Source organism: Mercenaria mercenaria, chromosome 13 (genome assembly GCF_021730395.1).
Source record: "Mercenaria mercenaria strain notata chromosome 13, MADL_Memer_1, whole genome shotgun sequence".
NCBI classification, from domain to species: domain Eukaryota; kingdom Metazoa; phylum Mollusca; class Bivalvia; order Venerida; family Veneridae; genus Mercenaria; species Mercenaria mercenaria.
In genome coordinates, this window is record NC_069373.1 from 16713850 (window position 1) to 16732502 (window position 18653).

An 18653-nucleotide genomic window follows, 5' to 3' on the forward strand; every position below is an offset into this window, starting at 1 on the left:
CAGCTATTGAGATCCTTTATCAACCAGTTGATTGGTAGATACCCCTGAAAACTTGTCAACTTGGAAATATGACAAGTCGCCTCCTTAATTACTTAATTAGGCCTACTGGTACTGATGATAAACCCGAAAAGAAAATGAGGTTTTTTACCTGCAACTTTTTTATTTCTGCAATTTGTAATAAATGGTTGGTATCAAAATAAAGCTTAACATTTGCTGAAAACTTTACATAATTCAAATTTATATTTAGTTAGCAAACTCACACGATGTGAGGCCCTGAAAGGGGTTAGTAAAATGGGGACTGTAAGCTGGTTGACAGATGATAAATTCGAACTCTTTGTCTTCTACAAAATTTTCTTCGTAGTATTATATTGAAACTTTCCCCCCAAAAGCTGCAACACTCATTCCTGATCAAGTAATGAAAAGTGACCCAATGTCAGGCTTTCATGTGGCGACGGTGAGCATGCGCAAAAAAAAAACACCCTCTTCCCCAGCAATTTTGGATAAATATTTTTTATACAGATAAATGTAAGCCTTCATTTAAGCCTTCATTTATTTATACAGAATATTTACCAATTTTGTTTTTATTTACACCAGTTGGTGTTGTAAATGGAAACTATTAGATGGTGAGTTCAATTTTATAAATAACCGATTGCAATAAAATATTTCCAAGGTGGTCGGATCTGTCCGGGTTTATCGTTAGTACCGGTACGGAACGGAACTTGTTTGTTTCAAGTATGGTACAACAAAGGTGATCCACGGCCACATCTCCGACCGATAGCGGAGAATAATTCCGGTTAACCGGTATTGGCTGCTCTTTTTCGGGCAAATCAGTTTCCATTCTAATTCATATATTTCTTTACATCATTCGTGAGTGTTGAGACTACACTTCGTTCAATCTGTCTTGAAGATGACGATAACATCATCCTTCTTGATTCGTCAAAAAAAAAGAAATGGAGAAAACATAAATTTCCTGAACAATAAAAATGTAGATAGACTGAATTGTAGGACAGCAATCTGCTTCTTAAGGTTCGTAATAGTTTAAGTAAAATGAAATCATGTGAAATAACAGAAAAAATGTGTTTGTCAAGCAAGAAATTTTGAGAAATTGCAAAAAATATCTGTGCTCGCGAAAACGTATGACATTGACAGGACGTTTATTATTAAACTGATGGAGCTAGAAACGTGTTAATATGATTTGAAAATAGCGTATGATAACCCACAGGATTAAGGTGGTGGACCTGTAATGACACTTGGCAGTCAGGCCAGAGAAAATAAAGATCAATTGTAATCCTAACTTTAGGCTTTTAAGTTCGGAAGTGGCTATTCCTACGGTCCCGTAAGAATAGCCTCACAGGCTATAGGAGAGATCGCCATGACGTCACGCGTTAACATCTGTTTATCTGGTGGTTGGCAAAACAAATGATTTTAACACCGTTTGCGTATTGAATCAGAATTTTTAATTTTTAATAACTTTTTTGCTCATGTATGGATTTTCAAAATTCAAAAAGATTTGAAATACTAACAATCTTCATATTTTTGTATCCAAATATCTTTTTTCAATGAATAACCGTTTTAAATGACATATAATTTTAAAAACGGCGTAGTGATTTTCACAACCTTTTGAAAAACACTGTAAGTTAAGCGTTCATAATTAATCCATTTTATTTCGAAATAACAATTAAAAGTAATCAATAAATTGCTTGTTTTATAACCTTTCCACTGATCAAAAAATATTTATGTAATTTGTGTTTTAAGAAAGTTTAGACCGTTAGAAAAGCATCACTATTTACAAAAAACATGGACGGTCGGCTTCTGCCCACCCGATCACTGTCTTATCAGTTCTAAAAATAGAATTTGTATACAAACACGATCTCTCCTATTCCTACGGCTCTCCCGTAAGAATTGTGAAATAGCCCGCAGGTGGCTATTCCTACGGCTCTAAAGACATTTTGTACGGCCATCTTGTATTGCATTGCACTGAATTAATTCAACTGGTATATTTTCGAATAAATTGTTTACCTTTGTCAATCTTCATTTCTCTTCTCTATTTTTTTTTATCACAGAGACATGAAGGGGACATACAACCATCAGCATGATATTCAAAACATGATGTAAACTTAGAATAATGACATATTTATTACTCACAATATTATCATTACATTCATTGAATTTATGGATTTGTTGCTTATATCTATACATATATAGAATCTAGATCTATCATTCGATGACAACAATATTACACATAGACATAAATAAGCCTTTTCCATTATTCGAAATCACTTCCTGTTCTCTCGGTGTGATACTGAAAAGCAGGGCCTCTGCTGTCAATCGCCAATGTCGCCATTTGCGATAATTTTAAGAATTTGGCGCTAAATTTTGCGAACTGGCGAAAATAAGTGGCGCATAGTTTTTTTTCCTCGGCATTTGTTTTTTCCGTAGTGATATAAGCGGCCCAATAATTGGTTCCCGATACACGTGTTTACCTAGACGCTGGTAGTGAATAAAATCGATAACCAGTCTAGGCGGTGTTGACAATTTGACTATTGAAGTTGGTTGACACTTTGAGAAGATAATTGCGTAATAATGTGTGAATTGATGATTAACCAGTAATCAAAACATCTGCCAGCTTGTATGTTTGACCTCTGCCGAGAATTCACCAAAATTAACGCCGATTACGGTGTACTTCATGTGTTGCGATTTTTTACAAAAAAAAAAAAAAGATCGACATGTTTGTGGCATGCAGTTGTATGACTGACGAATTTTAAATAAGTACGAAAGATACATTTAATTTGTTAGTTTTTGCAAGATAATTTTATAATTCCTCAGTTTTCATAAAAGATTTTAACGATGGATCCGAAAACAAAAACACATCGACCTCAATTTGTATCCTGGACCTGGTTAATTTCTTTGAAATGTTCAGAAGCTGGAAGATATCACTTGCTACCATGGCTTCTTAAAAATCATTAGACAAGTGTTCAACTCGACCTTTTAGAATAGAAAAAAATCCGAATTTTCCTTTCCGAAAATAAATGAGTCCTGAAAAATTGGTAATTCTGACCAAAGAGCTATAAAAATAAAAATTACTTCTACAATAAACTAATGCACCTTCAAAACTTGTTATTATTCCTAATGAAATTATTTACAGTATTTTATTTCTCTATGCACACTATGACAGCCAACTAAGAGAAATAAAAGTGGCTCAGAACTTTGGCTCAAAAATGGCTCTAAAGTGGCTCCAACTTTTTCAAATTGGCGAAAAGGTTGGCAACAAGTATGAAAAACCCAGAGGAGGCCCTGGAAAAGCAAACAATTTGTTCGAAATTATGTCATATGAATTAATTCAGTACAGTGCAATTCAAGATGGACATACAAAACTGTCCTTAGAGCCGTAGGAATAGCCACCTGCTGGCTATTTCACTATTCTTACGGGAGAGCCGTAGGAATAGCCTGTGAGGCTATTCTTACGGGACCGTAGGAATAGTCACTTCCTTTAAGTTCGGGGAATGGGGGGATATTCCGGGGTGGCCAGTAACTCAAATGATACAAATCTACCCAAATCTTCACCAAATCTACCCAAATCTTGATAGGAATAATCAAATCTTCGTAGATTAGGTGTTTATATAACATATTTCAACATAAATATATCACTTTGATGGATTATTATGATAACTAACTAGAAAAATTGGCGTTGAATTGAAAGTGCTCATTATTATGTGATTACAAACACTTATGTTACAAATATGATTATTTTAATACTTTCTGTAAGTTTGACATTATTTAAGACAATAGTAGTAAATTCATGACAGTTTCTCTCTCTGTTTCGAACATGTAAAGTGCTAAAGTACCTAAGGGATAGGAGAGATTGTGTTTGTAAACAAATCCATTGTATTTTCTATTTTTAGAACTGATAAGACAAAGACCAGGTGGGTAGACGCCGAGCTTCCATGTTTTTTGTAAACAGTGATGTTTTTCTAACGGCTTAAACTTTCTTAAAACACAAATAATATCAATAATTTTTTGATCAATGGAAAGTGTATAAAACAAGCAATTTATTGATTACTTTTGATTATAATTTCGAAATTAAATGAATTAATTATGAACGCTTAACTTACAGTGTTTTTTTCAAAAAGTTTGGAGGATCGATACGCCGCTATTAAAATCTTATGTCATTTAAAACGGTTATTCATTTTAAAAAGATATTTAAATGGGAAAATATGAAAATCGTAAGCATTTCAAAACTTTTTGAATTTTTAAAATCCATAAATGAGCGAAAAAGTTATTAAAAATTAAAAATTCAGATCCCATACACAAACGATGTAAAAACATTTGTTTAACCCACCACCAGATAAACAGGTATTTATGCGTGACGTCATGGCGATCTCTCCTATATGTTTCTCGTTTAACAGGTCAGATTGAAAAATCTGTAAATTTACAGATTATCTGTAAATGTACCGCATTTTTAGACCTGTTTAAGCCTTGCTGGTAATTGTTATGTTTAGTGTTGTATCATCTTTTAGTCGTAACCAGAGAAGTGGATTGATTCATTTGTCAAAATTCCATTCACTTAAGCCATTGCTCACGCATATTATTTGTTTAGAATTGCAAGGTAATGCCTTACCAATGCTTACTTAATTTCATTCTTATAATCTGTACATTGTTATGCAAATTTCAGTAAACCAGAGTAGAGAAAACAGTTGCAAACATGTCAACTCAGGTTGTTATGGTGCAGTTTGTTTCTGGACTGAAAAGTCGTAATGAAGAGACAAGAATCAGAACAGCCAATGAACTGCATCATTTTGTCAGCACAGAGCTTAGAGAAATGCCACTGGAGGAGCATACACATTTTATGGACCAATTCAATCATCACATCTTTGAGATGGTCTCCAGTTCAGACCTCAGTGAACGGAAAGGAGGAATTCTTTCTATAGGTATTGTTTTATTTAACAGCCACAGTTCGCTTAAGTGTGTGCCCGCTTAGCTCAGCAGGGAGAGCATTGGTCTATGGATCGCAGGGTCGCAAGTTCGATCCCCGGGCGGGGCTTATGTTCTCCATGACGATAATGCGTATGTTCTACGTGATTTGATAAAAGACATTGTGTCTGAAGTCATTTGTCCTCCACCTCTGATAATTCATGTGGGGAAGTTGGCAGTTACTTGCGGAGAACAGGTTTTACTGGCACAGAATCCAGGAACACGGGTTAGGTTAACTGCCCAGGGTTTTTTCTTTCTGTTTCGGGAACATAGCCTATACACCCAATATTGGGAATTCTGACGCGTAAATGTTCCATATTGGGAAATATTCAGTCCCATAGGATATAGTAAGGATGTGTTTAAGCACTTTCTCAAACACTTGTTTCACATTGTACAACCTCTTTAACATACTGCCATCACAAAATTGTCCATAATTTGGTCAGTGTTTGTGCAATTTTGATGAAATTTTTTTCAGAATGTAGATTGGGAATTTTTGCACTCATTTTGGGAAAAATACATACTTTTTGGCATTGGGAATATAGCCGAATGTCGGCTATAAAAACGGCCGAAAAAAAAACCCTGCTGCCTGTCGTTACATGACTGAAATTCTGTTGAAAAACGTCGTTAAACCAAAAACAAACAAACAAACAAAACAGTTCTCTTAAACAGGATAAAAACTGTCATACATATAGGCTTGTTTATTCATGCACATTCGGTAAGCTAGTGGTAGAGCGCCATCTTCAGTTGCAGGAAATCATGGGTTTCTTCCTGGCTGCATCATACCAAAGACGTGAAAAATTGTACAAGTAACCTTCTTGCTCAGCATTAAGAGGATAGTGCTAGGACTGGTCAGTGTGGTGTCAGTATAATTTGATTGGATGGGATATCATGACGCATGTCTGTGGGGTGATATTCCAGTGAGGCAGTACTATAAAGTTTGGCTTTGTACTCAAAAGTACAAGTAGACACCATTGTTAAATTTGTTTATATGTGACTGAAAAATTGTTGAAAAAAGCACACTAAACCCGAACACATGCACATGCATGCACACAAGCATGCACGCACACAGTTGACTTTTAACACATGAGAGGTCACAATTTTGCACGCATGCTCTCACACACACATGCACACAAACTTATCTTTACAGATGAAATCCTACATGGGTGATGTTGTACTTAAACAGCAAAATTAGCAAAAAGATTCAATTACATGATACATTTACAATGTTCTCATTGTTGAGTTCTGCTTATTGTCTTTTGCATGAAACATTCGTAAGGTATTTATGTGAAATTTGATTTGATGACATCTTGATTTTATTTCAGTGAGCTTGATTGGAGTAGATGTAGGTAATACTGCAACGAGAATCAGTCGTTTTGCCAACTACTTACGTAACTTGCTACCATCGAATGATGTGGGTGTGATGGAGATGGCAGCCAAAGCCATGGGTATACTAGCATTGTCCTCTGGTACTTATGCAGCGGAGTATGTAGAGTTTGAGGTGAAACGTGCTCTGGAATGGTTAACTGGAGACAGGAATGAGGGGAAAAGACTAGCTGCAGTACGTTATTTACTGTTAAATAATTTAATTTCGTGGTTTTGGTCAAAACGGCAATTTCGTGGGGATATTAAATTCGTGGATTTCAACTTTTGAACATAAAATGAATGGGACTTTTACTTGTTAGTTGAGATTAAATTTCGTGGATTGACTCAACCACAAAATTCACGAAAATTAGTCCCCCACGATTATTAATGATTTCATAGTATACACATTATCGTACATCTAAATTCTAATATGTTGTCCTGCTTCAGACTCAGTGTGTGCTTGAAAAAGTATTTATAGACATTCATGCAGGTAGGAATTTTCTAACACTGTCAGAATATTCAGTTGTCCAGTTGGTGTAATTATTATGTACTTGTTTCAGAATTTTTTGCACTCCACACAATCTATAGGGATGCACTTGGACTTGGCATTGTCCATTAATCTGTCAGTCCGTAATTTGTGTTGCGCATAAATCTCAAAAAGAATTTGTCCAAGAGTCATCATACATCACGGGATGTTATTCAGCACTCTTCTTTCCATCATTTGAAAGCAGAAATTCGGATATCATTCAAAGGAAAGTGAACTTATTTATATTTACCATTTTTATTATTTTTGATTTCAGGTGTTGTGTTTCAAAGAACTGGCTGTAAACACTCCTACCTTCTTTTTCCAACAAATACAGCAGTTTTTAGACTGTATATTCACAGCTGTCAGAGACCCAAAGGTTTGTATATTGGCTTATTTCAATAGTCTTTTTGGCAGCTCCTGTGGTGTAAGTCTTCTTTGCAGCCTTTGTGGATGCAGTCTCTAAGTCAGACATTTTCTCAACAAGACATATAGTTGATGATATTTACTGAATAACAGTGTAGGTGATTTCAATGAAAATTTGTCCACTTTTTATTTACTTTGGGTATTCATGCAAGTGTGTATTGAAACTTTGTTAGTACTAGGTCAAATCTTGACTTTTCAAAGAAAAAAGTAGAGCTTTTGCACTTGCCGTCTCTGTTACCACAAAGCTATTGACTTGAAACTTAAAACAGCTTTTAGCTCGACTTTTCGAAGAAAAAGTAGAGCTATTGCACTCGCCCTGGTGTTGGCGTAAGTGTCGGCGTCGCCATTGGTTAAGTTTTTGATAAAGTCAAATATCTCTGTTACTATCAAAGCTATTGACTTGAAACTTAAAATGCTTATTTACTATCAAAGTCTACACCAGGAGAAACAATCCCCATAACTCTGGTTTGAATTTTGACAGAATTATGCCCCTTTTTAACTTAGAATTTTTTGTTAAAGTTTTTGATAAAGTCAAATATCTCTGTTACTATCAGAGCTATTCACTTGAAACTTAAAATAGTTATTTACTATCAAAGTCTACACCAGGAGAAACAATCCCATAACTCTGGTTTGAATTTTGACAGAATTATGCCCCTTTTTAACTTAGAATTTTTTGTTAAAGTTTTTGATAAAGTCAAATATCTCTGTTACTATCAGAGCTATTCACTTGAAACTTAAAATAGTTATTTACTATCAAAGTCTACACCAGGAGAAACAATCCCCATAACTCTGATTTGAATTTTGACAGAATTATGCCCCTTTTTAACTTAGATTTTTTTGTTAAAATTTTTGATAAGGTCAAAAATCGCTGTTACTGTCAAAGCTATTGACTTGAAACTTAGAATACTTATTTACCATCAAAGACTACACCAAGAGAAATAAATCCCATTACTCTGATTTGAATTTTGACAGAATTATGCCCATTTTTAACTTAGAATTTTGTGTTAAAATTTTTTATAAAGTCAAATATCTCTGTTACTATTAAAGCTTTTGACTTGAAACTTAAAATAGTTATTTACTATCAAAGTCTACACCAGGAGAAACAATCCCCATAACTCTGATTTGAATTTTGACAGAACTATGTCCCTTTTTTTTTAACATTGAATTTTTTATGCCCCCAAAGGGAGGCATATTAGTTTCCAGCTGTCCTTTCGTTAGTTTGTTCGTTTGTCACAACGTTAACTTTTTGCATGAAGGCACTTTACTCGCGAACCACTGCACCCAGGACCTTCAAACTTCACATGCTGATAGTACTTATTGAGTACATGACCCCTACTTTGGGGTCACCATGTCAAAGGTCAAGGTCACCAGGTCAAAGTCAAGGCGCTGCGGGGGCTTTTGTCACCATTAGTGACAGCTCTTGTTGCTTAAAGTTTTTGATAAAGTCAAATATCTCTGTTTCTATCAAAGCTTTTGACTTGAAACTTAAAGTAATATTTACTATCAAAGTCTACACCAGGAGAAACAATCCCCATAACTCTGATTTGAATTTTGACAGAGTTATGCCCCTTTTAAACTTAAATTTTTTAGTTAAAGTTTTATAATTTTTTTACTGGCAAAGCTCTAATTCAGAGTTAAGCTCTTAGAAGAGTCGAGCCTGCTGTCTTATGGACAGCTCTTGTTTCCTGTGAAATTATTTGAGTTTTATCTCCGGATCATTGCAGTGTAAGTTAAGCCATTTTTATTCAGTAAATACTGTTAATCGAGGGCTTAGAGCAGAACTGGTCTATCTGTATATAGAAATAGAAGCAGATAGACAAGTTTCGCTCTAAGCCCTCGAAATACAGAAATGTTTGCAGCTTATTTTCTGCTGTACCGATATTTGCTGTCTGTGTTCACAAAAATAAATACTCTCTAACATGCTATTGTTATAAATACAGTCCGTTATGTTTAAGCAGATGGTCAGATTTCTTTAATCTTGCCCCATGGCAGTGATTTCAAATAGGGTGAAATATTAGCCTCGTGATAATATCTAATTTTACAATGTGATTAGTTAATTTGTTGTATGCAGTGTCCTGGCTCTAAGAATACTAGTAGAAGAATTATAAATTATACTGCAGTTTTAAGCTATGATTGATTTCATGATTTGATATATTCAGCCCATGATTCGGGAAGGTGCTGTGGCAGCATTGAGGGCAGCTTTAGCGGTAACGTCACAGCGTGAAGGAAAGACCAGCCAGACTTCACAGTGGTACAAGGTTAGTTTCATCTTACATGTTCTATACTATTTGAAATACTAAAAACTGTCAGATAGTATATGTAGTACAAACAAACCAGCCAGAAGTATTGTAGATTTTAAAGGATTTTGATAAATGGCAAAAAAATGCGGTGTTATTATAGGATAAATTGAAAAAAGTGATGAAAATAATACTGCATCAGAAAACAAAACATTAAGTTATAAGATATCTTCAGGAATACTGTGCCATATTAGAAGCTTGATTTAAATGTAAACAAAAACAAAATTGCAAAAACTGATAGACAAGGGATCAAATTATCCTTAAGAAGATAGGAATGTCTTTTTATGCCCCCGGTATCTACTGATGTGGGAGGCATATAGTGATTGTCCTGTCCGTCCGTTTGTCCGTACGAGGTTAACCAAATGGGACCGTTTCATCTAGCATCAGTACCCCTTACTAGAATGACTTGATACTAATGCAGATGTAACCTGTGACCATTCCTCATCTTCAGACATCACCTGACTTCAGTTTGACCTTGACCTCATTTTGACTTAGGTTGCTTTATATGGGCCATCTCTTGGTTAACCAAATGGGACCATTTCGTCTAGCATCAATACCCTTTATAAGAATGAATTGATACTAATACAGATGTAAACTGTGACCATTCCTCATCTTCAAACATCACCTGACCTCAGTTTGACCTTGACCTTGACCTCGTTTTAGACTGAGGTGCAAAATCTATCGACCAGGATGCCACTTGGGGCATCAAGCGTTTATTGAACGCAGCTCCTTGTTTCCAAGATTTTGGGAACGTGATACATACTCTTTAAGAGTATGGAATTTTAGCAGCTTTTTCCTCAAATTGGGAAATATTTTAGGTTAATTGAAATTTATTGTAGTAAACAAGATTAAAGTTAAATTAAATTCTACAAGAAATATGGAAAATACTGCTAGAAAATGAGATAAACTTGGTGATTGCTAATGACAGTTTTAGTAATGATACATATGAAAATGTGACTTTTAAAATTGCTTGGGTCTGGATCAGGCATTTGAATAAGAAATTGAATATATATAAATCATTATTTTGTATTTGTAGCAATGTTTTGATGAGGTAGACAAAATGTATGATGATACAAATGGTCGAGAGAAAAAATTAACGAAAGAAGATTGGGCCCATGGCTCTCTCCTGATTGTTAATGAATTACTCAGGTGCAGCAATGTGGAAGGGGAGGTATGTATCTCATATAGTGGAAAGTAATGGGAATAGAAATACAGATCCTTCCCAGGGGCCTCCTTGGCCAAATGGTTAAGATCCTTGATAAATGAGCTGTGCCATGAGAAAACCAACATAGTGGGTGTGCGACCAGCATGGATCCAGACCAGCCTGCGCATCCGCGCAGTCTGGTCAGGCTCCATGCTGTTCGCTTTTAAAGTCTATTGGGATTGGAGAAACTGTTAGCGAACAGCATGGATCTGGTCTGGATCCATGCTGGTCGCAAAGCCACTATGTTGGTTTTCCCATGATATGGCTCAAATCATTTGACCATCACTGCTATGGGTTCAAAACCTTGCAAGAGACATTTTTTATACGCCTGAAGGGACGTATTATGTTAGGACGCTGGTGTCCGTCTGTCCGTTAGCAATTTTGTGTCCCCTCTGTAACTCTTGAACCCTTTGAAGGAGACATAAATATTCACCACATTGAAATGACGTGCAGAGCACATGTTCTGGATGGCTCACTTCAAGGTCAAGGTCACACTTAGGGGTCAAAGGTCATATGACTATGTTTCGTGTCTGCTCTGTAACTATTAAACTGCTGGAAGGATTTTAAAGAAACTTGGCACAAATGTTCACTACATTGAGACGACATGTAGAGCGCATGTTCTGGATGGCTCACTTCAAGGTCGAGGTCACACTTAGGGGTCAAATATCATACCTTTGGGAGTATATTGCTCTGCATTGCGGTGCTCTTGTTTCCTATGTGAGAATGCCATTCAGCTAGATTCAAGAAGGTTGATGGTTCTACCCATGAGCTTGCCCATGCTTGAAATACAAGTTACATGTGGAGTCTAATTCCACCTAGAAAGCTTGAAAATCGCCAATTGACCAGATCTTTCAGTGTGGCTTAAAATCCAGCAGAACAAAACCATGAATTTCCCATGGTGCATTTTATTTAATGGTACATAGACAGGAAATTGTTACCAGAATGAAGAATTTTCCTTAATAAACTGTCAAAAAAAAAGGTATAAGTGACCAACCAGTGACAAAGTATTGAAGTGGTTAATGCCAAAGTACATGTAGTTGAAATCTTTTAACTTGAGGTTGACCTAACCAGAGATGACATAAGTGCTTTAACAGTATAAATTGTAAGCTGCTTCACTGTAAATGTATTACTTCTAGGACCATACCTTTAATTTGGGAAAAATCCTGAAAGTTTGCAAAGCGGCTAGGCAGAAAATTTTTCCATATTTTTTAAAATATCTACACGTGTGTGTCAGGTTAACAATAAATCCATAGGTGGCAGCAACAAAAGTTAATCTGTCCATTCGTGACACAAATCTTCAGGACAGTCGAGTCAGTTTGGAAGTGCCATTTCGATATTGATTAACTCTTTGCAGCGGAGATATGTGCACATTTATGTGATATAAAATAATGATTTTCGGGTGAGTATCCGTTTTTTTCATCAGATGGGTTGTGGCAGATTTCACATTGATATTATATTTTTGTTATTGTTGTTTTAGAGACTTAGAATGGAAATGGAAGAGATAACTGCACAGCAGTACCTGCATGAAAAAACACTCAAGGTGAGTAATGTATGTCAAGGTGAGTAATGCATGTCAAGGTGAGTAATGTATGTCAAGGTGAGTAAAGCATATCAAGGTGAGTAATGCATGTCAAGGTGAGTAATATATGTCAAGGTGAGTAATGTATGTCAAGGTGAGTAAAGCATATCAAGGTGAGTAATGCATGTCAAGGTGAGTAATGTATGTCAAGGTGAGTAATGTATGTCAAGGTGAGTAAAGCATATCAAGGTGAGTAATGCATGTCAAGGTGAGTAATGTATGTCAAGGTGAGTAAAGCATATCAAGGTGAGTAATGCATGTCAAGGTGAGTAATATATGTCAAGGTGAGTATTATATGTCAAGGTGAGTAATCTATGTCAAGGTGAGTAATATATGTCAAGGTGAGTAATGTATGTCAGTATGCTTGAGAAAGTGTAAATGTTTATGAATCTAATATGCTGAAAAACTGCTGATTTTTGTGGATCTCAAGGTGGCATTAATTCCACAAAATTAAATTTCAATGAACTCAAAAATCACATTTATTTTTAAATTTCATGCTCCTACTTAATTGAAATTTTGGTGAAAAGTGATGAAAACCACAAAACGGTAAGTACAGGTAATAAGCTGAAAAATATATTACTTATATCTTTAAGTTTTACATGAGATATGCTTTAAAGATAAGAAATGTCATAGGAGTATATCTGTATACATGGAATACTTAAAGGACCGTTTGTAGAGGGTGAAGATACTTATTTGACTTCACATATCCTTAATCATTGTTGACTCATCAAATTGGAATTCTTTCATTGAGGAAGTCATCTAGCTAATTTGTGAATGGTTGGTGGTTCTAACCAAGATAATGCTGTGCCAAAAGGGAACACCAATAAAACTAGACAGTGACTGTATGTATCTTGCTTGCATGTGACTTGTAAGACAAAATAAAGATTGTCTCGTACATTTATTGCAGGAGTTTTCCAGAAATAAAATGCAAGGGAGCTTATTAGCATTACAGCACTTTCAGCAGAAGTCGTCTCCCCTGAGCAGTTTCAGTCTTGGAGGGAGGCAGATTACGCGCAAACCGACATTGTTCGAAAGCAGATTCTGTAAGGAATTGATGGCAGAAAACTTTGACAAGGTTAGTGTGTCAGGAATGCAAATGTCCTGAACCAGTGAAGTCATTTTTAAGTTACGGTAAATTTTTGACACACTGCGGGTCATGTCTTGGTAATTTATTCTCATAAACTAGAATAAATTGTGGGTCCAGCATACAAGAATTGTAAAATATGCCACAAATAAAAAGCAACTCTGGTTAAATGATAATCTAGAAAACATGAATAACTTTTTGAAGATTAAAAATAACAGAAAGGTTTGCACATGAAGATGCAGATTAACCTTTACCTTTAGCCTGCTGGCGGCAAGTGATTCTTCCCTTGCGACCAGTGCAGACCAAGATCAGCCTGTACATCTGTGCAGGCTGATCAAGGTCTGCACTGTTTGCTATTCAGTCAGTTAATTGTCAGTGAACACCCCTTTGAATAATAAATGGTATTGCCAAATTGAATGATGGACCAATCCATTTTAGAAATTTAGCAGGCTAAAGGTTTGGACAACAGTCATAACCTGAAAACTTTATCTTAGATTAATTTATTTGTTGTTTATTATGCCAAATTGAGATGGAGATGTAGAGGATATTTGTTTGTTTCAGTGTAAGATTGAATTATCTTTCATGAGTTAACACTAGATGCAGTACTTTCACGGGTGGCATAGCCATGAGTGATAGTGTAAGATATGGTGTTCAAGAGTGAAAGATATTTTGATCTTACATGTAAAATTAACAAATTCTATTTTTATTTCATGTTTTGGCTAAATTTACCCGTTATATAGTTTATTAATAGAGAAAAAAATATTTGTGTGAAAATACCAGATTATATTTTCAATAATATTTCGGTAAATCACTGAAAAATGTGTAAAAAATCATCACGTTGAAGAGATATTAGCCGCGCAATGGGAAAACCAACATAGTGGCTTTGCGACCAGCATGGATCTAGACCAGCCTGCGCATCCGCGCAGTCTGGTCAGGATCCATGCTGTTCGCTAACGGTTTCTCTAATTGCTATAGGCTTTGAAAGCGAACAGCATGGATCCTGACCAGACTGTGCAGATGCGCAGGCTGGTCTGGATCCATGCTGGTCGCAAAGCCACTATGTAGGGTTAACGCACGTTTTTTTGTGTAACAACATCTGCAGAATCCCAAGGGATTGGTTGGTGCACGAGCCCGTAGGGCGAGTGCACCAACATAGCCCGAGGGATTCTGCAGATGTTGTTTCACGAAACAAACGTGCGTTATCGCTATTCTTGCATAAAACACAACTTAAGTGCTGGAAATATCGAAAAAACAAGACTATCCAGCTGACATTTAGCCGATCGAAGTCGGCCGTTTCAGGTTGTTATGGACACATGTTTTATTTATGCATTTCCAGGGCATACAGAAACAGTGCGTATTTTATACATGTCGAACGGACATTCTTGTTGTGGTAATTTCTTTAATATTAAATATATGTAAAATAAGCATGACTTCCCCTTTTTCCGATATATCGGTAGGAACTTTAGCTTTAGAGGCTCGGAATTATGAGAAAAGGGCATAACCCTACACGGCATCCTGTCTTTACACAATTTGCAGGTGAGGTGCCGACAGAACACAATTCTGCTTGGTTTAAATTAATAGTCTGCCCCTTACGCTTTTTAAATGTAAATATTATCGTTTAATAGAAACTGGTATCAATACCTATATTCTTCATGTAGTTAAGAATGAAATCTCTAGGCCTATAACTAGAAAATTTTGCTTTGCACCCCACCCCGTCGCAATCAAAGTTTGATAAACACAAAAATTTGAATTTTTCCAACCTCGATATAATCAACTTAGATTGGATTTATAAACTCAAACATGGTTGGTGAGATCTACAAATAAATTGAAAAATATATAATAAATACTTTCTGTTCATCAAATGTTCATTAACTGTGGAAAAATCCTTCAAACTTTACGCTTCGTCATGTTTATGCTTTACATTACACACCATCACTGTATCAGTAGACTGCATAGATGTGTAAAGTAGACACAAACATTTTTTAAAAGTTTTAGTGTAAGATTTAAAGTTAGCATGTCAACTTTCTCGACTCAAATTAATTTGGAAAACGAAATTGTATTTTTGTAAATTGTTGTTTGCCTATCATTTTCAGGGATTAAATCGCGGCGTGTAAACTTACTATGAGTCTAATACGCGTAATAATACAATAATAAGGAACGTCAATTCAGTCGCGTATCAAGAGAGGTAGCGCTTATTACAGGTTAAAGTAAAGTTAGGTTGAAAAATGATATTTTTAATAAATATGCAGATGAAAAGATTTCATAAATCTCGGACCTTTCGACTTCGGCCAAAATTGATTCGGGATCCATAATTTGCTTACGTTGGACCCACAACAGCATATTCAAAACGTTCACCAACAGCGCGTGCTCACGAGAATCTCCTTGTTTGTACACGTTTTTTACACGTTTGTGCATGCCCAAAATCGGCAAAAAACAAAGGTTTTATGCAAGAATGTTGGTTTTCCCATGGCGCGGCTCAATTATGTATGAGTCTAGGATGACTTTAGTGCTGTTCTGGTTTTTATGCTCCCACATTTATGTGGGGGGCATATAGCATTGCTGCCGTCAGTATGTCCCAAAATTTTGTGTGTCCAACTCCTCCCACACTATTTGCTTGATTTGCTTCAAACTTTCACAGATGAACAAGCTTGATGTACAGATAACAATAAAGGAATGAACTTTTGCTGTGACTATTTTTAGCTCCACTATTCGAAGAATGGTTGGCTATTCTACTCGCCCCGGCGTCGGCGTGACCTTTCTTGGTTAAAGTTTTTCGGCAACCTTTGTTTTTCTGTCATATTTTTGTTACTGTTGCTTATATCTTACTGTAACTTCACATAAACATTGTCCAGTATACAACCAAAATATGTTTAGGGGATGAGCCCATTATACCCAAGGTCAAGGTCACCAATCTGTTATACTTAGGTTATTTTTAAGGTTAAAAGTATTTCGTCTGTCATATCTTTGTTACTATTGCTTATATCTTACTGTAACTTCACATAAACATTGTCCAGTATACAAACAAAGTATATTTAGGGGCTGAGCCCATTATACCCAAGGTCAAGGTCACCAAGGTGTTATACTTATTTTTAAGGTTGAAGTTTTTCGGCAACCTTTGTTTTTTCTTTCATAGCTTTGTTACTATTGCTTATATCTTACTGTAACTTTACATAAACATTGTCCAGCATACAAACAAAGTATGTACAGGGGCTGGGCCCATTATACCCATGGACAAGGTCACCAAGGTGTTATACTTAGGTTATTTTTAAGGTTTAAGTTTTTCGGCAACCTTTGTTTTTCTGTCATACCTTTGTTACTACTGCTAATATCTTACTGTAAGTTCACATAAACATTGTTCAGCATACAAACAAAGTATGTGCAGGGGCTGGGCCCATTATACCCAAGTTCAAGGTCACCAAGGTGTTATACTTAAGTTATTTTTAAGGTTTAAGTTTTTCGGCAACCTTTGTTTTTCTGTCATACCTTTGTTACTACTGCTAATATCTTACTGTAAGTTCACATAAACATTGTTCAGCATACAAAGTATGTGCAGGGGCTGGGCCCATTATACCTAAAGTCAAGGTCAGAAAGTTGTTATACATTTTGTCGAAAGCTTCGTTTGTAGACATATCTTTGGTACTTTAAAAGATAATGACTTGAAATTAAAACATTTCTTTATAATCATCATCTGCATGTGTGGTTACAAACCCCATAACTCTAATTGTATTTTTGACAGAATTATGCCCCTTTTGTACTTTTTGCAATCTTTGCTTTCTGGATATAACTTTAATGCAATATAAGATAAAGACTTCAAACTTAAAATGTATCTTTATCATCATCATCTGCATGTGTGGTAACAATCCCCATAACTCTTGATTTGTATTTTTGACCAAAATATGCCCCTTTCATACTTCATTTCCTGGACATAACTTTGGTACTATATAAGATAACTTGAAACTCAAACATATCTTTACCATCATCATCTGCATGTGTGGTAACAATCTCAATAACTCTAATTTGTGTTCTTGACAGAATTATGCCCCTTGGTGTATCTTCCTTTTAAAGTTGAGGTCTCTTATTGAGACATATATTCATTTTACTGTCAAATTGCCGATTAGTGGAGCGCGATGTTTTACGGACAGTTCTTGTTATTGCAGTTATGGCCCTTTGATAGATTTACTATATAGAATATAGAGAAAAATCTTGTGTCCAACTCCTCAAACGCTTGAATGGATATGCTTGAAAGTTTCACAGAAGAAGGACCTTGATGCGAAGATGACCATAATAATTTACTTTTTTCTGTGGCTATTTTTTTTTCTAGAATTATGGCCCTTTCTTAATTTCACAAAAATAGGCCGTAGTGAAGAAATTTGGTGTGTTCATCTCTTCATACACTTCTTGAAAGAATGGATTAATTAAAAGTTGCTCAGATGCACAACCTTACCTGAATATGCCCATAAAGGATAGGCTTTGAGAATTTTGACCAGTGTTATGGCCCTTTGTTAATTTCATTAGGTTATAGTGAAGAAATTTTGTGTGTTCATCTCCTCATACTCTGCAGTATGTGGGGGCATTCTTGTCTTATGGACACAATTCTAGTTATTTAAAGCTTCAGTTACTTCATGTTGATTTTGATTTATATCTGGCATCCATTTCAAATCTTTACACAGCAGGAATTATTGCGGTACCCAACAGGCCAACATTGTAATTGCTTTGTATCCTTCCTTTATAGAATAAATAAGTGGTTTGTTACTGTCAGACTTTGGTGGACCTCTATTTAGGATAGATTGATTTAAACTGGACAACCAGAAATGCTGGGGGCGGGGGAAGTGGGGTTGGGTGGTTATCTGCTATATGATAAATAATAAGTAGACAGGCAGGTGATTTTTGAATCAAATTTAAGTCTCAATGAAGAGAAAATCACATGCATGGACTAAAAAGGAGGGACAAAGTTAGTTCAATTGAAAAACAGCAAATATATTTTGTTAAAGGTTGGCTTTATGGTTACACATACTTATATTACATAGGTATGTGGACTGGTGTTGCGTCACAAGTCGAGCAGAAGTGTATATGTACAACAGACGCTGCTTATAGTGTTTCCTAGACTGGCAGCATTCAATCCAGAACTGTTCTGCAGGCTGTAAGTTGTATAATCTTTATTATGTTTTGTTGCTTTCAGAAGAATCAGTTTTGGTATGAGTTATTTT

At 35.7% G+C, this 18653-nt stretch overlaps 1 protein-coding gene across 1 annotated transcript in view; it reads left to right on the forward strand.

Moving 5' to 3' along the window:
* Window positions 1-739: 739 nt before the first annotated feature.
* Window positions 740-18653, forward strand: part of LOC123529605 (serine/threonine-protein kinase mTOR-like) — a 106770-nt gene continuing 88856 nt past the window's right edge. The window contains exons 1-9 of the mRNA XM_053520765.1: window positions 740-1026; window positions 4673-4928; window positions 6294-6529; window positions 7134-7235; window positions 9442-9540; window positions 10616-10750; window positions 12261-12323; window positions 13270-13437; window positions 18474-18586. Of these exons, the coding sequence (XP_053376740.1) occupies window positions 4703-4928; window positions 6294-6529; window positions 7134-7235; window positions 9442-9540; window positions 10616-10750; window positions 12261-12323; window positions 13270-13437; window positions 18474-18586 (1142 nt within the window). The 5' untranslated portion in view covers window positions 740-1026; window positions 4673-4702. The remainder of the gene's footprint in view (window positions 1027-4672; window positions 4929-6293; window positions 6530-7133; window positions 7236-9441; window positions 9541-10615; window positions 10751-12260; window positions 12324-13269; window positions 13438-18473; window positions 18587-18653) is intronic.